This window comes from Aplidium turbinatum, chromosome 6 (assembly GCF_918807975.1).
Source record: "Aplidium turbinatum chromosome 6, kaAplTurb1.1, whole genome shotgun sequence".
NCBI classification, from domain to species: Eukaryota; Metazoa; Chordata; class Ascidiacea; order Aplousobranchia; family Polyclinidae; genus Aplidium; species Aplidium turbinatum.
Genome location: NC_137477.1, coordinates 2,388,388 through 2,406,838, shown reverse-complemented (window position 1 = coordinate 2,406,838; position 18,451 = coordinate 2,388,388). Strand labels below are relative to the sequence as shown.

Below are 18,451 nucleotides of genomic sequence, written 5' to 3'. Positions count from 1 at the left end.
ACTGACATATTGCAATTTTTGTGGATACCGGTGTTTAAGAGGTTAAAATGCCAAAATCATTCAAATTTTTTCGGCCCCCCCTAACGAAAAGTTGGCCCCCCCTTGCTCTGCGGTCTGGCTACGGCCCTGTACTGATGTATGCGCATTGCGCAAGACGCGAGTTTGATGAGACTATAATTCAGTATAAGAATCAATATATCTTGAGAGATCAAGACGTTACATGGTTTCAGAATTTACTTGAACCTACGTATTGAAAGAATTATCAATAATCGTTTTGCCCGATGAACTTCAACAGTTCAAGCATAGCAGAAGCATGGAAAAGATGGGAGATGTCTTTCCCAACCTACTATGTAGCCGCTGAGATCAGTAAGAAGTCAGCAGAGACGCAAGTCGCAATCTTGCTACACTGTGCTGGGGTCACAATTGGACGGTAACAATTGGGGTCACAATTGGACGGTAGCCTCTTATAACATGTTCTGATTGGTTGCTGGTGTCATTGTAGTTATTGGGATCTAACAGAATTTCTTCATGTTGAAGTGGCTTCCTTCTTGACAGACCGTCAGACCTGACGTCACTCGACATCACTTCCAGTTTGGAGCTTTCAATCGATGTTCAATCAATCAACGTTTTTTTTTTGTCACCAGCGCATACAAAGAGAAATCAATGGTAACAGAAAACAAAGACAAGGCAAGATTAAGGTCTAAGGAGCACTGGTTCAACTTTCGAGGTGTGTATACAAAAAGCAGCTACTGCTACATCCTTCACATTAATGGAAAGAAAAGTAGATTGTGGTCCAATTAATCTTTTGATTTACCGCATTTATAATGGAAAATAAACTTTGCTTTAAAATCCACACATGTTAAATTTATGTGGTTAGACTTTTATTTATAACTTAAATGAGAAAAGGGGCACGAAGTTTCACAAGTGACGTCAAGGGGGGCGGAATCAAACAAGTTTAAGAACCCCCGATCTAAACGGTAATAGAGATTGTTATCTTTCCTAGCATTAGTTTTGTTGCAACTATTCCTAGAAAAGAATAGAAATGCATAGATTTGAATCAAATTCTTGTTGCATGTAGCAGGCTCAGCAACTCTCTACCTAGGAGCATGACAAATGTATAGGCTATTGCCTAAATAATAGTCAACTTATTGTGAAACCAATGAACAATATCTGCCAAAAAAACTTTTTTTCAGCTACTTTTACGTGATAAAACCCATTTTTATCCATAAAATCCGTGTTTTTTTAGCAAAAACCGTTTTCCCATCAAAATCTGCTGCGACAAGACAAGTAAACATTCTACAATAGCCGCTTTCCAATAACGCACAATTAGTTCTTTATACATAAAATGTTGTAAATATTAAATTTATCCATGAATAGCAAAGATATTGAACAGACAATCAATGTTCAAACATCGCAGACACAATAGGCCTATATTATCCACCTGGGGCTAGCTCAAGCGCGTGTAAATACATAATAAGTGATTAAAGACAGGCTACTATTATATTTCACAATCGCTATCTGACGCATACGATATCTTTACAATATTAAGATATGTTTCGTCGCGGATGCTATTTTGTTATCACAGTAATGCTTACATGACACGACGCTTGATAACATTATGTTGCACTGGAAGGGCGGATTAACACGAAGATTCTTACAAATATATTCTCACATTTCTACAAAATATAAAAAACAATTTAATGGTTGGTTATTAGGATATTTCATTTTTCACGATTTTGAAATCAAAAACGCTTGGGGTCTAATCAGATCGCATTTTGGTCACATACAGCCGATCCAAAATATTTTTTCGATCGTAAGACTTTTAGAGGGTGCGCACTGCGCAGCCTCCCCAAAATTTGATAAATTGAAGGGAAAATTTGCAGAAAGTGCGATATCTCGGTAACGGAGGAAATAAGACGTGTAAAGTGTCAACTTTGGCGGAATGGTGAACTTCCTATCTGCGCTTAATACATTTTACTACTCTATTTGCAACGGAAAAAAGGTTAATTGCAAAATTCTGTTTGTTTTTTCTTCATATTTTGTTCCCAGTTCAACCGAAGCAAAACGCTTTCAGTAACTACAGCGATAAGATTTTGAACGAAGATTTTGTTAATTATTCTATGACCTAACAATGCAAGATATCAGGTGGACAACTTGTAGATTCTAATACTGTGCTTTTTAAGTTTTCAGAACTACATTCTTGTTTGAGTTTGTAGAAACCAGATTTGTCAGTTCTGTAGGCTTGTTTTGAAAATCTCAACAATTGCTTGTATGCGCTGGTAACAATATTGCTGCCTAACCGACTATAGATGTAGGGAAAAAACTAGAAAGTTGTCTTTAGAAACATGTGATGATGACACCTCTGCTCCAGTTTTTTGCAGCATCACTACGATGGTCGAAGTGTGAATGCAATGGATCGTTATGTGTTTTTGGTTCAGACGCATGATCGAGCAAAGAACAAAGCTATGGAGTCATCGGAGTAAAGCCTTTTCTCAAGAAAATTTCTGTTAATAGTGAACCTGTCTTTAATGCGGTTATTAGTGCATATGGTAAAAATCCATCCAAAGTATACTCGATCATGAGTGATACAGTGAGGCTGAACACGGGCAAAAAAAGTGGTGTTAATAAACAAGTGACTGACTACATCATCAAGAATATTGGACACGAAATACATTCTTTTGAAAGTTTGTTTCATGTAAATGAACTTGTCTCGCGTAATTGCTGAGGCTGAAGGAAAGGGTGCAGGTGCAATGCAAGAAGGCGCTCTATCCATTAAAATTAACTCGATTACAAAAAGGGGCTCAGACAATCTCATCGTCAGGAACAACATTGATGTCCAAATCACACCCATAGCTGCTTTCCATCGCAGAAGCAAAATTGAACGGTTTTCAGACCAAAAACGCTCAAGAATTTCTGATTTCGAGGTTTTCAGTTTTCGAAGTGACCAAATGTGTCTGTTGGTTTTAGCTTGTCAAATGTCAACTGTTTATGGATGTTTCAGCCTACTTGAAGCATTTGCTTTGCTTCAAACAAGAACAAATAAGCCAATCACGTTGGGTGACAACGGAAAATGGATACCTTAGAATGCTGCTTTTCAACCCATTTGTTCTCATGTCTGCTGAGAAGAGCAAATCATGACGCTTAGTTTCGTACATTACTTCTGTTTATGTCCCGTCTTGTATTATGATCCATCTCCTTTCCTGAATTTGTTTCAGAAAGATTTCCCGCAAGTATTTGAAGTTATTGATTCCAATTTGTGACTGTAGTATGGCGCTACTATCTGGACCATGCAAAAAGCTGACTCCGCAAAATGTTGCCATAAGCATATATTTGTACAATCCACCTTTCTCTAAAAATGTGTTGACAAACCTTACTTCAGTACCTAGTGAGGTAAGCATCGAAAAATTGCTGCAACAAAGACAGTCAAGCCTGAATCACTTCTTCACTGTTCAAAGCAAGCAAGCGCCCTGTGTTTTGTTTGGGAACAGGCAGTTCTGGAAGAGCGTCAACAACCACAATCGATCCAATGAGAGGGAAATAGGGAAGCTCAAAGAATTGCTACAACGAAAGAAAATTTTTGACAACTCTGACCAACAAAGCAAAGTTGATGTTAGACTAAGGTCGTATTTGAGCAACGCAGAAAAATAATTGTTGAGTGTCCCGGTCGACATGATGTTGTTCATTTGTTTTGTTTTTAACCAGTCATGACTGGATCCCTGTTCCTGTAGCTGCATTTGTATAGCTCTAGCATGCAAGCATTGTACATATTGTTGAATTTAAACAAATAAAAGACTCCGTGTATGACTCTTGATTTGCACGTGAGAGACACTGTGCGATAGGAGATGACGGCATTTTATGCCAACATAACTCTGAAAAGAACTTCATTGTTGTGTAAAATTTGATACACACTTGTACTCTATTCATTCTATTATGCCATAGCAGATAAGGTTTGTGGCTCTCTATAACTTGTTATCATAGTGGTAACTGGAAAGCGTTTTGCTTCTGTGCAACTGAGAACAAAACATCAAAAATAAACAGTTTTTTACAATTAACTTTTTTTCCGTTACAAATAGGGTAGTAAAATGTATTAAGCGCAGATAGGAAGTTGGCCATTCCGCCAATTTAACACCTTGCCTGTTTTCCCATCTCCTTCCGTTACCGAGATATCGCATACTTTCCTGTGCTTCAATTTTTCAAATTTTGGGGAGAATGAATAATACGGTTATTGCATAATTGAAAGTTTACAGGACGAATACGTTCAAATGACACTCACAATCCGCCCCAATAGCTCAGTTGGTTAGCGCGTGACTTCTGGAACGAAGAAGCTATTTTGGTCGCTGATGCTATTTTGTTACCACAGTAATGCTTACATGACACGACGGATCAATACGAAGATTGTTACAAATATGTTCTCACATTTTTACAAAATATGAAACAATTTCATGGTCGGTTATTTATGAATACAAACTTCGTTGCTTTAGTTCACTGCTTTACTAGAATGAATAATACGGTTGTTGCATAATTGAAAGATCACAGAACGAATAAGTTCAAATGACACTCGCAATGAAAATAATATACTATGAAAATTTCTGAAGGAACACAGCCATGAACAGATTTGGTACATGACAAAAATAAAATATTAGTCCGAGGATAAAGCTTGAAAACCAACCAAACAAAATAATATAATAAGACGATTGCTGAAGGAACACAGCTATGAACAGATTTGGTTTGGTACAGAACAAAGATAAAATATGATATTAACTTCTTCCTTCTCCACAAGCGCATGATATAACAAGCCTACAATTAAAATACAATCTCAGAAGTTATCGACAAAATACTTCTACCATATTCTGTAAGCGAAAGTAATTAGAAATGACTTGATGAATGGACCTTCTGGAAATGTTCTCTCCAGATAGTCTCTCTTCTTATTGGCCACCAACCCTACACGTCATCTACTGGCAGGTAGAATGGTTGTCCTGGCAACCCAAGGTCGTTGTACACCGAACATTTCTTGAAGTCGCACGGCGCGCTCTTCCAAGCGTAACGAATATGAGAGGCCCGGCCTCCATTTGCTATGCAGCTGACAGCGCTCACTGTCACAGAGCGATGGGTAGAGGCGGTTATTGGGGCCCATATCCAGTCGAATGTGGGGGGGTCCTTGTTGATATCACAGCTCGAATAATTGCAGCAAACCTGTCGTTGGTAAAACAAACTTATTGACAAAAACAAACTTCTTTTATAGCTACAATGAAGAGCATAGTTTCGGGAGAGAGTTTTCTTACTTGTAGCAAAAACACACAAGACACAACAATACAACACAAACCTGTTGTTTTTAGTCAACATTATTGTGAGCGAAATTACAAAATCATTTTCACACCCCTTGTTAGTCCGATAGTACATTTGCTTTCATCAAACGATGCAATGTAGTAAAAGATAAATAGTTTTGTGAAGAGTGAAGACAAAAGCTTTGATTCACCACAAATCTAAAACTACGAAATCACAGGCCGGTTACAAGTCATTTACCTCGAAGTTGCCTTCTTCAGAAACAACGAGCTGTTGGGAGTTGGGGTAGACAATCACCACATCCCCATTGTCCGACCCCATGGTGGACTCAGGAAAGGGGCCTTGATACTCGACGGGTCGCATGTAGGCGACGTTCAGGCCTCCACGGGCCAGCCTGGAAGCTACGTCTTGTTTATCCCTGGGGTGGATACTTCCATACGGCGATGTGGGATCACCCAGGTCAATAGGAACAGACATGAATGTGTTTGGCATCTTCGGGTTTGGTACGTAACCAAAATTAGCGGTTTGCCGCCAACGGATTAAAGGATAATGTCCAGTGTCGGGCATGAAGTAAGGCGCAATCTGGAATAATCAAGTAATGAACTGTCTTTTCCTTAATTAACTGATAGTCATTACGTTAAGTATTTTGACTGAACAACAATGCACTTCTGTAGTTGCAGTTCATCAGCAAGGTGGTTACAAATGTGGTCCTTGATTAGGCGTGTCTTGGATGATGAAAACAAAGACTGACTGCTCTCCAGTAGCTTTCCAGTGTGAAACATCGTGAATCTGGAGTGGTAAAAGGAAAGACCCATGCCCCCAGAGCCTCATACGACGAAGTAGGCAATAAAAAATTGCAAAGGAACCCAATAAGTGTTTGTTAAACTAGACCACTTCATGGTCCAATGTATGAACTCAAATTACGAGCAGGACACAAGAGGACATTCGGGTGGATCCACGTCTTTTAGGTGCAGACAGTTAGGCGCCGGTCAAATAGGCGCGCACACTGTGGCGTCTGGATATTTAGGTGCGGAGCACTGTGGCGCCCGTTCATTTAGGTGCTATTACTAGTAAAGTCTGCAGATTGTATCAGCTTGGCAGGTAGGGCAATGCTTTTCCCACAAAACGTTATATTGAACAGAAACATATGTTGTTTTGTTAATGCGCGTGTGGAGATGAGGTGCGAGACAATGCTCTACTACTCTTAATATTAGCACATCTCCACAGGACATTTGCTTTGCATCCTGAACACAGGTTGCAGCCAGACGGAACCTTACTTAATCTGTTATCTTTCGCAATTGCTTCTACTCGGGATGGGTTGGTCGTGTGGCGAGTTCGTATGAGACAACGCTCCACTACATGAATACATTTCTATAGGGCATACGAACCCTGGCTACAAGTTACAAGCATAATGGTGCGACTTTGCTCGTTATTAAACCTAGTCGAGGTTTTGACGGAAAACTAAGTTACTCTTCACTCAAGCCTACCACCTGCTTGAATATAGGCTACGGTATATTTTTTACTGATGTTTAGTGTAGTTATTATTTGACTCACTCATGTTCGGAAACTCGAATAGGCTATTTATTGAGGGTCTGCTACTATTCGGTGAGTCCGATTCGGTGAGTTCCTAACCTCTAACCCCTAACCCTAAAACGGCAATGATAATTAGGCTACGGTACCCGATAATGTAAAAAAAAAAAAAATCACCGAATAGAGATTGGACTCACCGAATCGGACTCACCGAAACGGGCCATTCCGATTTATTGATAACGCTATCGCCGACGCAAACCTGGACTAACAACAAATAAATCCCGAACACGCGCATTAAAATACAATATATTTTTCTGTTCAACATAACAGCTTGTGTGAAAAGCATTGCCGGTTTAAGCAGCTTCACGCACGGAAGCCATGACATATTTTTCTGTTTAATATAACATTTTGTGTGAAAAGCATTGCCCTACCTGCCAAGCTGATACAATCTGCAGACTTTACTCGGAATAGCACCTAAATGAACGGACGCCACAGTGCTCCGCAACTGAATATCCAGACGCCACAGTGTGCGCACCTATTTCACCGGCGCCTAACTGTCTGCGCCTAAAAGACTTGCTCCTATTCGGGTCATGGTATAAAGGAAAATCCCAAACGAAAACTTTGGAGCAAGCAAAAAACCTGTGATCTTCTTAACATTGAACTCACTTGAACAAATCCAAAAGGAAATTGTGGATCTGTTTGTCCTCCAGTTCCTTCGTACCAAGACTTTCTCCAATCGCTTATCATAGCTGGGAATGAACAGGCGTATTCCTCGTTGTGGTAGTAAGCATTTTGCTCACCTGTAAAAAAAACATTTTTCATAAAGTGTTCGTTACTGCATTGTTCCTATCAACAAACACAGGATTTTGTTTCTAGAACCCTTCATGCCACGGTACACGACATCTGGGCGAACACATCTGGGCGAAACCCTCTTGGGCGAGACCATATGGGCGACGACCAAAGTGGGCGACAATGTAAGACGTGTAAAGAGTGTAAGAAGCCATATAAAAATCGGAGCTTCCAAGTTATAGCTGCCAGTTGCTGGAGTTGTTTATTAATTCGTGTAAAAGAAGCTGAAGATTTAAATGTATTCAAAATTTGCTTGAAAACTTTCTATTTCACTGAACATTATGACTAAAAGTATCATACTATTTTGTCACCACCAAGCGTAGTTTGCACTGTGGGTGTGGCGTTATATAAATTGTGATGATTATCAATTATTATTGTTACTTAGTAACTTAAATTCTCAATAGTCTTGAATGACTAAAACTATGAAAATATGTCAAAATCAATATCATCATCATATTATTAACAAATACAGGATTTTTTTTATATCTTTTACTTAAAGGTGCACTGCAACGAAAATACATAGCTTTTGTATTTGTAGATCTTTCTGAAATAAAACGTTTTTCAACAATTTTTTTATTTTTTGTGCTACCATTAATTAAAAAACCTAAAAAAACCTTTTTTGAATTGAATGATTCTGATTGGTCAAAAATTTTGATGACGTCATTGGCTGGCAAAGCGGCATCCAAGGTCTATTGTTTTGCGTACAAACACAAGGAACAAATCGCGTAGGCTACCGAAACAGCGAACAATTTTGTGCTAAGGGAGTTTTTACACCCTTAAAATGGTGGCTACTTGTATGGCTCCCGGTTGTACTAACCGGGAAATCGTCAAATCTTTCATCGTTTACCTCTGAATAATGACGACAAGCTGAAGAAATGGATCTCAGCATCATCATCCGTTCAGTCGTTTACGACTCTCGGTCACTCTATACGTTATCTTTCTCCACGTCTCTCGATCCCACGCAGCCTCCTTCAATTCATGCACTCCCATGCCACTGTCATTTACAATCGTGTCAAGCCATCTTGTTTTCGGGCGCCCCCTTCCTCTTCCTCCGCTCACCAAACCAAGCATGATGTCTTTTTCCATTGATTTGCTTCTCATTATGTGGCCAAAATATGAAAGTTTCTGCCTGACGATTCTAGCTTCTAGGGATATGTCCGGTTTAATTTGTTCAAGAATTTTCTCATTTGTTATTTTGGCTGTCCAAGGAACACGCAGTAACCTTCTCCAACACCACAATTCAAATGCGTCAATCTTTCTTCTGTCTGTTTTGTTCATTGTCCATGTTTCGCATCCGTAAGTTGCAATTGGGAATATTATAGTTTTGATCAGCTTCTTTTTTGTTTCTAATTTTATATCCTTGCTCTTCCAAATGCTATTCATTCCAACAAATGCATTTCTTCCCAGCGCTATTCTTCTCCTTATCTCTGGTGAGTTATTAGAATCCCAGCTTATTTTTGAGCCTAAAAATATGAATTCATTCACTGTTTCAATTTCTTGATTTTCGATCTTGATGTTTATGTTATCTGCTTTACCAGTTGTTATAATTTTTGTTTTTTTGATGTTGAGTTTCAATCCAGCCCTTTCATTTTCCTTTTTCACTTTGATGATTAAGTCTTCAAGATCTTGTGCGTTCTCGGCCAAAAGGGTAGTGTCATCTGCATATCTCAAGTTGTTTATAATTCTGCCACCGATTTTCACTCCTATATTGGAATTACTCAACCCTGCTCTCCTCATGACCATTTCTGTGTACATATTAAATAGAGAAGGAGATAAAATGCACCCTTGGCGTGTTCCTTTTTCAATTTTAAACCAAGCTGTATTTCCGTATGCTGTTCGAACTGTAGCTTCTTGATTTTCATACAATGACAATTTTCATACAAATGCAATGCAAGGAATGTGGAAAGTGGGTACATGCAAGATGTGCTAATGTCAAGAGAGCCGCAACAAGATTGGCGAAGTGTTTTGTTTGTGGGAAATGCAGTAAAGGAAGGAATGAAGTGGAAGGCCATGATGATGAGTTCTGCCATGGCATCGAAACAGTGACAGACTTCTGTTATCTGGGTGATCGGATAAATGGAAGTGGTGGATGTGAAGCAGCGGTGACAACAAGGGCAAGATTGGGCTGGGCAAAGTTCAGGGAATGTGGGGAAATGTTGTATGGCAGAAAATTCTCACTAAGGATGAAAGGGAAAGTATATCGGAGCTGTGTGCGGCCTGCAATGCTATATGGTAGCGAGACATGGATATTGAGAGAGAGTGAACTGGCAATCCTGAGAAGAACGGAAAGGTCAATGGTGAGAGCAATGTGTGGGGTGAAAACGAGAAGGGAAAAAAGGACTGAAGAATTGTTGGATATGCTAGAGATGAGAGAGACCACAGACCAACTGGCAAGGGCAAATGGAGTAAGATGGTATGGACATGTGATAAGGAGGGAGGAAGGAAGTTTTCTTAGAAAGGCACTAGATCTAAAGGTGGATGGGAAGAGGAAACGCGGTCGTCCAAGAAGAACGTGGAAACAACAAGTGAAGGATGAATTTTAAAAAGTCGGACTGAAGGAGGAAGATGCAAGGGACAGGGTGAAATGGAGAAAAGGGATTAAAACAATTGCTGCGTGGAAACAATCGGCCACCCCCACTAGTGGGGAACAAACCGACGATGGATTATGATGATGACCTGATGAGTTCCAGCAGGTGCATTGGCGTTCCCATGTCTCTCAGACTACTCCAAAGAATGTTATGTTGGATAACATCAAAAGCTTTCGAATAATCAATAAAACACATGTACAGATCTTTTTTGTACTCCCTGCTGGTTTGCATAATCCATCTGAGATTTGCAATGAAAACTCAAAAACCCACCTGTAAACAAGCACTGCCGTGTGTGCAGCAATCATTTTCTGGCCAGCGATTATTAACGCGATCTACAGGCAGAGCTACAAGGCACCAAGTCCAAACACCTGCTCATCCCTGAAGCTGTTTCTTCTGTCTTTGATTTTTCAAGATATGTGAAAGCCACTGTCAAAACAGTAGCCTACCCACAAAACTCGATCGACCTAGGTACAGGTCTGTGAGTACGATCGGGCGTTTGGATCGAATAGCAAAGCGAGAAAACAACAAGACTTTGAAACAGGTCAGTAAGACAGTAAAACATTGGCAGGGTAGGCAAAGGCATATTAGGCAACTCTGAATACATAGGCTACTTTTAGTTGACATAAACCACTTGGTTCAAGCAAATTATTTTCCTGCAATTTTTTCAATGCAAATTTTCCATCCGACTGCTGTCTGAACTGGTGTTGTCAGAGCACGAATCAGAATGATGTTCTTCGCTGTCAAGTCGCCGTCTTTTTGGTTCAAAGAGAAATCCTTGTCTTGTTTCAGACATCTTGTTTATGCTCAATATACAATGACCTATGCGACGTTTCTAAGGCAAATGCATGAAGCTGTTTACTTGGTTGCCAGCCGATGACGTCACAAGACACATAGCGCCATCAGGTGGCCGATTTTCATTTGGTTATATCTCCCAAACAAAAAGGCATATCAAAAATTTTTTTCGAAAAATATAATACTTAAACACTAAAGAATCACCAAAAAAATTTAAATTTTTCATTTCAGGTCCCCTTTAATTCTCACTAATGTTATGGCTCAACCGTGAAAATGTGTTGTAATTATATATATGTAGTCATAACAAATAAAAAAAAAAGATATGAGCATGGTAAAATTAAATATTTTCATTTACTCAACACTACACAAAACATTTACTAACCACAACAGCAAACAAACCTTGATACCAGATAATTCCCTTTATAGTCATCTTAAGTAAAGGATGGATCATAGCATTCCATAGAACGGAATTATTTTGTGGTGGCGGAATCGTGCTTTCCCAAGGAAAGATAGAGGTTTTATTTGCAGTAATCTTCGGTGCTAATCTAACAAAGCATAAAAGGCCCATTTAAAAAAGATTGGGCTTAGGCTAATGTGGCCTGCTCAGCTGGCCTAATTAGCTGTCATACTTTTATCAATAACCTCCCAAATACATACATCTTCAAATAAATATGCGTACGACGTACGACGTACATAGATAACTTAACAAATCCTTTATTTACATCACAAATGGGAAATAGTAGAGAACACCTTGACCAAAGATGTGGACATTATATGTTTCTATCTGCACCAATGGCGCCTCTAGATGAGTGAAGTAAAGACAATGTCTGCTGCCTTCTACTAATATAACACTCAAATCGAAAACTGTGTCTTTGACAGGACACTTAAAGGCATGCCTGAAGGTGGGCACGAAAATTGGCTTCCTTACCTTCCCGTCCACTTAATCTAAATCTTCATCTACTGGGCGTAAGCCCGGATACGACAATCATTCAAGATAATGACCGGACACTTCTTTTTGAAGCAACACTCACATTGCCACATACTTCAGGCCTCGAAATTCGTTTTTGTTAACGGCGGACAAACGTGTCCGGTCTGAGCAGCTGTCTCGGAGGACAAATTGAGTCTCACGGCGGACACCAGTTTTAACGTCGATCGTTATTCGTCATGCTTAATCAATTTATCTTGATATTTCTTCGCCATTTGAGAACTATAGCTATACGATTTAGAAGGCTTTAAATTTCAGCGAAGTCACTCTGAAAGGCTTTCACCATATCAACGACGTGCGCTTGAAGAGTCAAAGCGCCGTGTAGCTGCTTAATACGCCGCATAACTGATTAACTTCCACCGAACGAGGTCGTGTGGCTTCTTGAGTCTTGAGAGTTTTGACAATGCTCTGCGCACAAGTCGGAAAACTTCTACTGTAGACTAACGCTACTATTTTCTGCTGTGAAAAGTCGGAATGGCCCGTTTCGGTGAGTCCGATCCCTTAACGGGGATTTTTTCAATTCTTTTTTTTAAATTATTGGGTACCGTAGCCTAATTATAATTGCCGTTTTAAAGTTAGGGGTTAGAGGTTAGGAACTCACCGAATCGGACTCACCGAATAGTAGCAGACCCGTGAAAAGTATCACTAGGCTTTTTTCTTTAGGTTTATTTTTGCGTGTCATGTGAGCAAAAGTAAATTTTTCCTGGGCTTTTTCTTACTGCAATACCAAAACTTAACAAATTTTGCTGCATCTTGCTGTAATAGCCTACTCGTATTTCTAATTTTGTAACCAACCTTTCCTTATCAATATTACTCGGAGATTAAAGCCAGACATTGTGACATATGACTTGAACTAAGTTGCGCCTGATTAGTGTAGAAGTACCGGTACTCCCATCGATTCTTAGAGAAGAAATCACCTTTGTTACGATGATTCAATGTCGTCAATCGTTAAAGCAACGTAAAAATCAAAAGTTTTCCTGCTTGAGTGGATGTTAAGGGATACAGTATTCACATTTTTTAGATGCGCGCTAGAATGCGCAGGAAATTGTATTCTCGCAACAATAATTGTTCGTGGTATGCAATGACGATTTGTATCGCTAGTTCTTGTGTTATTTCTGGCGGACAAATATGTCCGATCTAGAGGGTACTTCTTGTGGACATCACATGCTGTGACGGCAGACATGTCCGCCGTGAATTTCGCGGAATGGCCCGTTTCGGTGAGTCCGATCCCTATTCGGTGATTTTTTCATTTTTTTTTAAATTATCGGGAACCGTAGTCTAATTATCATTGCCGTTTTAGGATTAGGGTTAGGAGTTAGGGTTAGAGGTTAGGAACTCACCGAATCGGACTCACCGAATAGTAGCAGACCCTGAATTTCGAGGCCTGTACCTCGAGGTTCGACTTGATCGTTCTCTAACATACCACAAACGCCTAGTGCTAGAACACGCGGGAAGGTGTCAGCTCGCGTTGCACTATCAAAACGTGCAATCCTTTCTCTAAGCAATAAAACCCAAACCTCGGCCATTTGTAACGTGCAACCACATAGAAAAAACCACCAAAGCAACTTGGTTAAAATCAATAAATCAAGTATTAAAAAAGCTAATTGTACGCGGTGCACCTCCAAGCAGACTGTTATGTGCTTAAGAAACCATGGTCAGATAGCACATCTCCATTGAGTCAATTGATTAGCCTACATATCCATCTGAAAACTAGTTGGGTCATGGTCTCTTTAGACTTGCCTTATCAAGGCGTAACCGTTTGCTGCAGATATGTTGCGTTTGGGTTGGCAGAGTGTGCTGCGTGTGCAGACGACATGCCATATAATCAAGGACTGCACGCTGTTCAGACCTTCCAATGGTGTGGACTGTGGAGGGCATAGTCTCCATTGACGACAACATTAGGCAGTGGCTAATCGAGGGTGCCCTAAGATTTTACGACAATAAAAGAGAAAAAGTAAAGAAAATAAAGTTACGTTTTACCACTTACTGTTTATCGAGGCCACATTCTTTCAAGGATCTGGTGGAAGACCAGGCTTCAATAGGAGTTCCACCCCAAGTAGGCGAAACCAAACCGATAGGGATCTTTAATTGGTCATAAAGGTTGCGCCCATACAGCCAACAAACTGCTGAAAAATACGTCCAATCAATTCCGCCCAAGGTTTCTATAGAAAGAAAAACAGTAAATTTTGAGAAAAAAAGGCATGACTTTACTGCCACAACATAAACTGTTTTGACATGATTAACCAAATTTATTTTTCGGCATTACAACAAAGCACAGAAGCAAGTACACCTAACAAGCGCAGAAAAAACTTACAGCTGCTCGTTGGAACGTCGACCTACATTGAAACGATGTAAAAAAGACAAACTTTGGTGGCTGGGTGTAAGCCATATTTTTATTACCTAATTTGACATACACCGTCATAATTTAAGAAGAGGAGTTTACTTAGTAAGGCTTCATGATGCATTAAAATATTCATGTGATGAATATGAGAGTAAAAGTAGAAACCTAAGTTGTTTCTATGTTTCTGCTTTTACTTTCGCATATTTATCAGATGAATGTTGCAACTGCTACTAGAAAAAATAGTAATCATGAGTGATAAACACCCAACTTTTCGGCATTAGATAAGCTAATCTTCTTCACTGACACAAGGGCCTGCGAACGGACTGATCCCATTTGGTATGCTCTGCACAGCAGATTCATCCTTTTAATTAAAACATCCTGGAAATTTCAAAGTGATAATAACAAATTTGAATTCGTCCTCAAAATGATCGTTGATTCTTGAAGATATTGTTGCACTAATAGTAACCGATATTGCTTATTTTCACAATTATCTGACTTAAAGTTGACTTACCGTCTTCACGTTTACAAGTTGTTGTCGTCATCAGCCGTAATTTTGATATCAACATTACAATAAGTAATTAAATAAAGTTTTCAGCAAACACAACCACGATAAAAACATGTGGGTAAACCATCCACACTCGTTTGCTTCTAAAAAATGAGGCACTGACATTTTTCTGCCACGTTGACTTGTGATAGTTCTTAACTTCACACCAGCAGTACGACAAAAATGCCATGTTTATAGCAACGTGGTTCAATAGTTTGATGGATCATTTTTGGTGAGGGCCTCCAGCCCTCCACAAAACAAAAATTTTTCTACACACTTAAAATGCCATTCAACTCAATGTCAGGGGGAACTTTTCTGTTGCTTCATTTACAATGCAACTAAGAGGTGCAGTTATGTCACACTCACAGTGCTATCACCATGCATTACGTATGTTGGTACAATGGGCTACTCTCGCAAAACATTAAATAATTTCAAACTGTTCTGACATTACCTCGCATCAGAACGTCATGTGCCCTTTACCTACAATTAAACGTATGCACAATTTGGAGCAAATATCATATGGAGAAATGATTAATTCCAATGCGATTGGGAGAGCAAGACAATGACTATCGACAAGTAAAAAGATAAAAACCAACTGCTGATGATGATGGCGTATGAAAGATCTTTCCAGGCTAGATTGGAGGGCAGGAAATCTTCAGCCACTCAGCAGTCTCGTCGTCCAGGACCCTCAGACCATGGGCACCGTGTGGAGGCCGGTGGGTTAGGCAGTGGTGGATGACATGGTCTGCGGTGTTCCGTGGCACCACACTCGCATTCTGATGAAGGAGCCAGGCCCCACAGTCAACCAACTGCTGCAACAGCTCAACAAAGCATTTGCTGGCCATGTCAAAACCTTTCACAGATTGAATGGTTGAACATTCCCTTAGTAACTTATTATGCAGAACTTACTTTCGGAAGGGATGGACCATTTCTGCAAAAGAAGTATAAGATCATCCAAAGGAACATTAGATAAGAAATTAGCTGGAGTCATCACTCTAATGTTGGGATATTTTGAAGCAAGTGCTAACTCTTCAGTGGAGTTTTCTACCTAAAAGTTCAGTGCATATTTGAAATCAAGGTTTTAAATATCAGCAAAATTTATGAAACATACAGAAGGTTCCAGAAGTGCACAATGCACATATTGTATGCAAATCCTTGCAACTGCATCCATATTATGCACATGAGCAACCACCTGTTTAGTTGCGTGGCGTGATGGGTCTAAAATGTTTCAGCAACATTACTTGGATTAGGAGCAGACTGGCTGATACTTTAAGTAGACAATAACTCATCAGCTGAAAACTAAGTGCTACAATAGTCATTAGTCAATATTTACAAAGTCCACTTTTGGACCAGACAATTTTCAGCTGATAAAACAGGTAGGCCTAACCTTAATAAGCAGACACTACAATATGTCCAAAAACTTATTTCCAAAACATCACTTTTAAAAAGTTCTACTCTTAAACCAATGTTTTACTTCTAAGAGAAGCAATAATTCTACAATTATTTGCAATAGAGTTTGAAAAACATGCTTACTGAAATAACTAAGTTTGTGGAAGCAAACAAATATGCAAGAATAAATGCTCAAAACGAACATACAGCAGGCTGGGTAGTTCAAAACATAAATAAACTTCTTTGTTACACAGGTGACAAACTTTCAGGTGAAGTTTATTTTGTTGAGCGAAAAGCTTTGGTTGTGGCAGCAGAGTATTTATGCAAGTCCACCAACTACATAAAGAAAACAATTCCCAGGATGAGAGAAGTTTAATTACATTAATGGTGTGATGTCAAAACGCCATATTCCAAACATGACCACATATTACACAAGACAAGCAAAGTGCACTAACTTTATCAATCATATCATAAATATTGTTTTATATCTTTACCATTGACATAGTGAATTCCATGTTACTTTGTCCACTGCAGATCCATACATCACCAAATAGCGGTACCTCTAAATACCCATTGTCAGGCATTGTCGGGCATTGTCAGGCATTGTCGGGCATTGTCAGGCATTGTCGGGCATTGTCAGGCATTGTCAGGCATTGTCAGGCATTGTCGGGCATTGTCGGCTTCTCGGGGAGTTGTGGAGCATTTCTAGGGGTTGTCAAGCATTTTCAGGGGTTGTCAGGCATTGTAGAGTAGCTACTTTCAGGCATTGTTGGGAATTTCCAGGCATTGTCTAAGATTTCCAGGCATTGTCGCTCGTTATCAGTGGTTGACGGCTTCGTTAGGCATTATAGAACATTTTCAGGCATTGTCGAACATTTTCAGGGCTTGTCGAGCATTTTCAGGGGTTGTCAGGCATTGTAGAGTAGATACTTTTAGGCATTGTTGGGAATTTCCAAGCATTGTCTAGGATTTCCAGGCATTGTCTAGGATTTCCAGGCATTGTCGATCATTATCAGTGGTTGACGGGTTTGTTAGGCATTGTAGAACATTTTCAGGCATTGTCGAACATTTTCAGGCATTGTCGAGCATTTTCAGGCATTGTCGAGCATTTTCAGGGGTTGTCAGGCATTGTAGAGTAGCTACTTTCAAGCATTGTTGGGAATTTCCAAGCATTGTCTAGGATTTCCAGGCATTGTCGATCATTATTAGTGGTTGACGGGTTTGTTAGACATTATAGAACATTTTCAGGCATTGTCGAACATTTTCAGGTGTTGTCGAGCATTTTCAGGAGTTATCAGGCATTGTAGAGTAGCTACTTTCAGGCATTGTTGGGAATTTTCAGGCATTGTCTAGGATTTCCAGGCATTGTCGATCATTATCAGTGGTTGAGGGTTTGTTAGGCATTATAGAACATTTTCAGGCATTGTCGAACATTTTCAGGCATTGTCGAGCATTTTCAGGGGTTGTCAGGCATTGTAGAGTAGCTACTTTCAGGCATTGTTTGGAATTTCCAGGCATTGCTTAGGATTTCCAGGCATTGTCGATCATTATTAGTGGTTGACGGGTTTGTTAGGCATTATAGAACATTTTCAGGCATTGTCGAACATATTCAGGGGTTGTCGAGCATTTGCAGGGGTTGTCAGGCATTGTAGAGTAGCTACTTTCAGGCATTGTCGATAATTTCCAGGCATTGTCTGGGATTTCCAGGCATTGTCGAACATATTCGGTGGTTGTTAGGTTTGTTAGGCATTGTCGAAAGTTTTCTTGGGTTGTCGATCATTTCCAGGTTTATCAGGCATTGTCGATGTTACACACTATCCACAATACACAGCAAAAAACAAACATTAACACATGTTTTCGATAACAAACAGTCATACAAGGAAGAAAAACATCCCTAAAAGGCATGTTTTTCATCAATATTCCGGAGAGAAACATTTTCGATCGACTCAGATAATTTGCTTGGTAGATAAATCCAGTCAGAGCTTTAGTAACTAGGCCATAGAAACAAAATATCCATTGCTGAAAAATGAAAATTGTTTTTGATGATTTTAAATCTCGATTTAGTGTTTTTCATGAAATCGAAGAAATAGTCGACTACGTCTCATACCCGTTCAAGTCGGATTTAATTGTGTCTACTCTCTACTAATTTC

At 39.6% G+C, this 18,451-nt stretch overlaps 1 protein-coding gene across 1 annotated transcript in view; it reads right to left on the bottom strand.

Moving 5' to 3' along the window:
* Nucleotides 1-692: 692 nt before the first annotated feature.
* LOC145771716 (sialate O-acetylesterase-like) overlaps nucleotides 693-18,451 on the bottom strand; it is a 29,521-nt gene continuing 11,762 nt past the window's right edge. Inside the window, exons 2-8 of the mRNA XM_082583443.1 lie at nucleotides 16,796-16,861; nucleotides 15,822-15,960; nucleotides 14,015-14,189; nucleotides 11,442-11,587; nucleotides 7,480-7,613; nucleotides 5,524-5,865; nucleotides 693-5,193 (exon numbers count right to left, since the gene is read on the bottom strand). Of these exons, the coding sequence (XP_082439569.1) occupies nucleotides 4,942-5,193; nucleotides 5,524-5,865; nucleotides 7,480-7,613; nucleotides 11,442-11,587; nucleotides 14,015-14,189; nucleotides 15,822-15,960; nucleotides 16,796-16,861 (1,254 nt within the window). The 3' untranslated portion in view covers nucleotides 693-4,941. The remainder of the gene's footprint in view (nucleotides 5,194-5,523; nucleotides 5,866-7,479; nucleotides 7,614-11,441; nucleotides 11,588-14,014; nucleotides 14,190-15,821; nucleotides 15,961-16,795; nucleotides 16,862-18,451) is intronic.